The sequence below is a fragment of the Alexandromys fortis genome, unplaced genomic scaffold, assembly GCF_014885135.2.
Source record: "Alexandromys fortis isolate MF-2015 unplaced genomic scaffold, M_Fortis_MF-2015_v1.1 scaffold_842, whole genome shotgun sequence".
In the NCBI taxonomy this organism is placed as follows: domain Eukaryota; kingdom Metazoa; phylum Chordata; class Mammalia; order Rodentia; family Cricetidae; genus Alexandromys; species Alexandromys fortis.
Genome location: NW_026068719.1, coordinates 127 through 3,414, shown reverse-complemented (window position 1 = coordinate 3,414; position 3,288 = coordinate 127). Strand labels below are relative to the sequence as shown.

Here is a 3,288-nt window from a genome sequence, read left to right as displayed (position 1 = left end):
GTTCCATGTTCTGTCATTCGTCCTTGTCGTCCCCAGTGTTACTGTCACTACTGCAACCCGGAGCTGAACCTGAGGTATGGCTTCACATCTTGTCCATGGGTCCTGGAACTCACTGTCAAGCTGACCTCCAACTCACAGAGATCCGCCCGCCTCTGCCTGGGATTAAAGGCCCGTGCCATCACCTCCTGGCTTACATTTTGCTATTGAAAGAGATGGGTATCAGCTCAGGATCCTAAAGGCCGTGTTCTCAGCACAAAAGAGACTTATTTCCCCAGAGACACAAAGGAGAGGGATAAGAGACAAGCACAGGAGATAAAGGAAGAGGAAGAAGGGGAAGGAAACAAGGGAACAGAGCAGCTATTTGTTCCAAAGAAGGACAAAGGACTATCTGGATAATGAGGAGACAGATGTGGCGCATAGGAAAATGGTGGTTAAAAGTAAAAGATGAACCCCCGTGTGTCTTAGGTTTTCTATTGCTGTGAAGAGACACCAAGACCATGGCAACTCTTACATTTAAAAAAACATCTAATTGGGGTGGCTTACATTTTCAGAGGCTTAGTTTATTATCCTCACGGTGCAACATGGTGGCGTGCAGGCAGATGTGGTGCTGGAGAAGTGACCAAGTGTCTTACATCTTGACTGCAGGCAACAGGAAGTGATCTGAGGCACTAAGAGTGGTTTGAGCTGATATGAGACCTCAAACCCCACCTCCATGGTGACACTTCCTCCAATAAAACCACCACTCCAACCAAGGCCACACCCACCCCAACAAGGCCACACCTCCTAATAATGCCACTCCCTTTGGAGGCCGTTTTCTTTCAAACCACCACAGTGTTAGAACAAGGTGTTTAACTTTAATTGGCCATGTTAATTCGGTGAGCCAAAGAGGACTTTTGATTGATGGACTTAATACTTTGCCAGCTGGACCTTGGCAGTGAGCCCCAGGAGGATGTAATCTAATGGCATTTAGCAAGGCAGAGGGAAGGGGGCAAAGGGCAAGGCCTGCCAGAGCCACATGCTCCAGCGGGCTAGTGTCCCTTCAGTTATTATTTGCATGTATACCAGTACCACGGCACACACGTGGAGGTCAGGGGTCAGCTTGTTGGAGTCGGTTCTCTCCTTCTACCCCTTGAGTGCCTAGGATGGGACTTAGTTTTCAGTCTCGGCAGCCAAGTGGCTTTACCTGCTGAGTCATCTCCCTAGGTCAAGGAGGTTTTATGTATGTATGTATGTATGTATGTATGTATGTATGTATGTGTATGTATGTATGCATGTATATATGTAGGTATGTGTGTATATATGTAGGTATGTATGTATTTATGGGTTTTTTTGTTTTTTTATTTTTTAGGACAGGGTTTTTCTGTGTAGCTTTGGAGTCTGTCCTGGAACTTGCTCTGTAGACCAGGCTGGCCTCAAACTCACAGAGATCTGCCTGCCTCTGCCTCCCAAGTGCTGGGATTACAGGCCTGTGCCACCACGGCCCAGCTAAGGAGGTTGCTTTAAAATAGCTCATGTCTAAGGTAGGGTTTGTAAGCTGCAGTCAGAGTTACAGGATTGCACGGAAGGTTCCAAGTTCATTCTCCTTTAGTGTGGGAGGAATGGCATGTGCGTGTTCCCCTCTGCTGCACAATGAATAAAATTCAATGCCATTCTAAGTGGGGTTTCTGTTTTGCTGTTGAAGAAGAGAGCTAGGTGGATAGTTCAGAGGTTAAGAACATGCGCTACTCCTGCCGAGGATCAAAATTAACTTCCCAGCACACACATTGTGGAACTCAGACTCCCTGTAATTCCAGCCTCTGGGCTCAGACGTCCATTTCTGGCCTGCAAGGGCACTGCATTCTCCTGGATGTACCCACTCACCCATAGACACACATATGAATAATTCCGAATCAGATAGGATCCAGAGAGATGGCTCAGCAGTCACGACCTCTTGCTGCTCTAGCGGAGGACTCAGGTCTGGCTCCCCATGGTGACCCACAACATCAGTTACAATCAGTTACAAACCTGACACCCTCTTCCGGCCTCTGTGCACACTGCATACCCCTAGTGCACTTACACACGGGCAAAGACACACAGAAAATAAAAGTAAATCTTTAAAAATATTTTTTAAAAATACAGGCTGTGATGGCACATGCTTTTAATCCTAGCACTAGGGAGGCAGACAGAGGGATCTCTGAGTTTGAGGCCAGCCTCATCTATAAAGCTAGTTTCAGGACAGCCAGGGTTATACAGAGAAACCCTGTCTTGAAAAGACAAAACAAATCAAAATGAAGCAAAAACCAAACCAAACCAAACAAACAACAACAACAACAACAACAAAAAACCTCCCTCCTAAGTAGAGCCACTCCTGCTAAGTAGGAGCCAGGTCCCCAGGTCAGAGGGAAGTGGCTTTAGCAGGTGGTGGAGAAACAAGTGGGCGGACCTTAGCCCAAAGAAGCATGGTCCAGGGTGGAGGCGAGAGGTGCAGGCTCAGAGGCCGCACACAGAGCCCTAGGGGGCGGTAAGGGTGCTATGAGGCCAGGAGCCTGATTACATATGAAGATGTAAATACGTGTCCAACTGTGTTTCTCCTGTCTCCCCTCTTCCTCAGAGACGACCCCTGCTGCTCTTTCTAGCGAACCTGCTCCATCTGACTCCTCCTTCACTAGCCCTCCAGCTCCCAGGCGCTATGGCCTGCCAACTCATGCAATGAGCGTGTCCAGAGAAAGTCTCTCAGAGGGCCGCGCTGTGAGACGAGGGCCTTGGGAGCGGAATGAGTCTCTGCAGGGCTTTCGCCCACACCTTCTCTTCGGGACCGGTTTTAGCCTTTCTTTCCTGTTCCTCTAATGAAATTGCACTTGTGTAATGGCTAAGGGTTTCTTTTTTCTGCTCACACAGCACAGCAAATGAACACAGGGTGGAGGGCCACTAAGAATCATCTATAATTTTTAAATAAAAAAAATTGTTACCTCCTGAGTCAGTGTGTGTGCATGCATTGCGGGCATCAGTTTACAACAGCTAACATCTTTATCCACCGAGCAGTCTTGCTGGCTCTCAGATAGAGCAGAAAGGCCTATGTTTGTATTCTCTTTCAGGTGTTGGGCAAAGCCCAGTGCCTTTGGAACCCCTATTTCCCTGGTATATGATTGCTCTGTGGGACTCCCAAGTTTTCTGGTAACACCCATTTCCTGTCTCCCCCCCTTTTTTTTTCTAATTTTATGTGCATTAGTGTTTTGCCTGCATGCATGTCTGTGTGAGGGTGTTGGCTCCCCTGGAATTGGAGTTACAAACAGTTGTAAGCTGCCACGT

General features: G+C 47.8%; 1 protein-coding gene and 1 long non-coding RNA gene across 2 annotated transcripts in view; one reads left to right on the top strand and one right to left on the bottom strand.

Moving 5' to 3' along the window:
- LOC126496027 (uncharacterized) overlaps positions 1 to 1,178 on the bottom strand; it is an 11,730-nt gene extending 10,552 nt beyond the window's left edge. Inside the window, exon 1 of the long non-coding RNA XR_007590273.1 lies at positions 544 to 1,178. This is a non-coding gene — a long non-coding RNA (uncharacterized lncRNA). The remainder of the gene's footprint in view (positions 1 to 543) is intronic.
- Eddm13 (epididymal protein 13) overlaps positions 1 to 2,970 on the top strand; it is a 6,909-nt gene extending 3,939 nt beyond the window's left edge. The window contains exons 2-3 of the mRNA XM_050133610.1: positions 37 to 74; positions 2,591 to 2,970. Of these exons, the coding sequence (XP_049989567.1) occupies positions 37 to 74; positions 2,591 to 2,615 (63 nt within the window). The 3' untranslated portion in view covers positions 2,616 to 2,970. The remainder of the gene's footprint in view (positions 1 to 36; positions 75 to 2,590) is intronic.
- Positions 2,971 to 3,288: the final 318 nt, after the last annotated feature.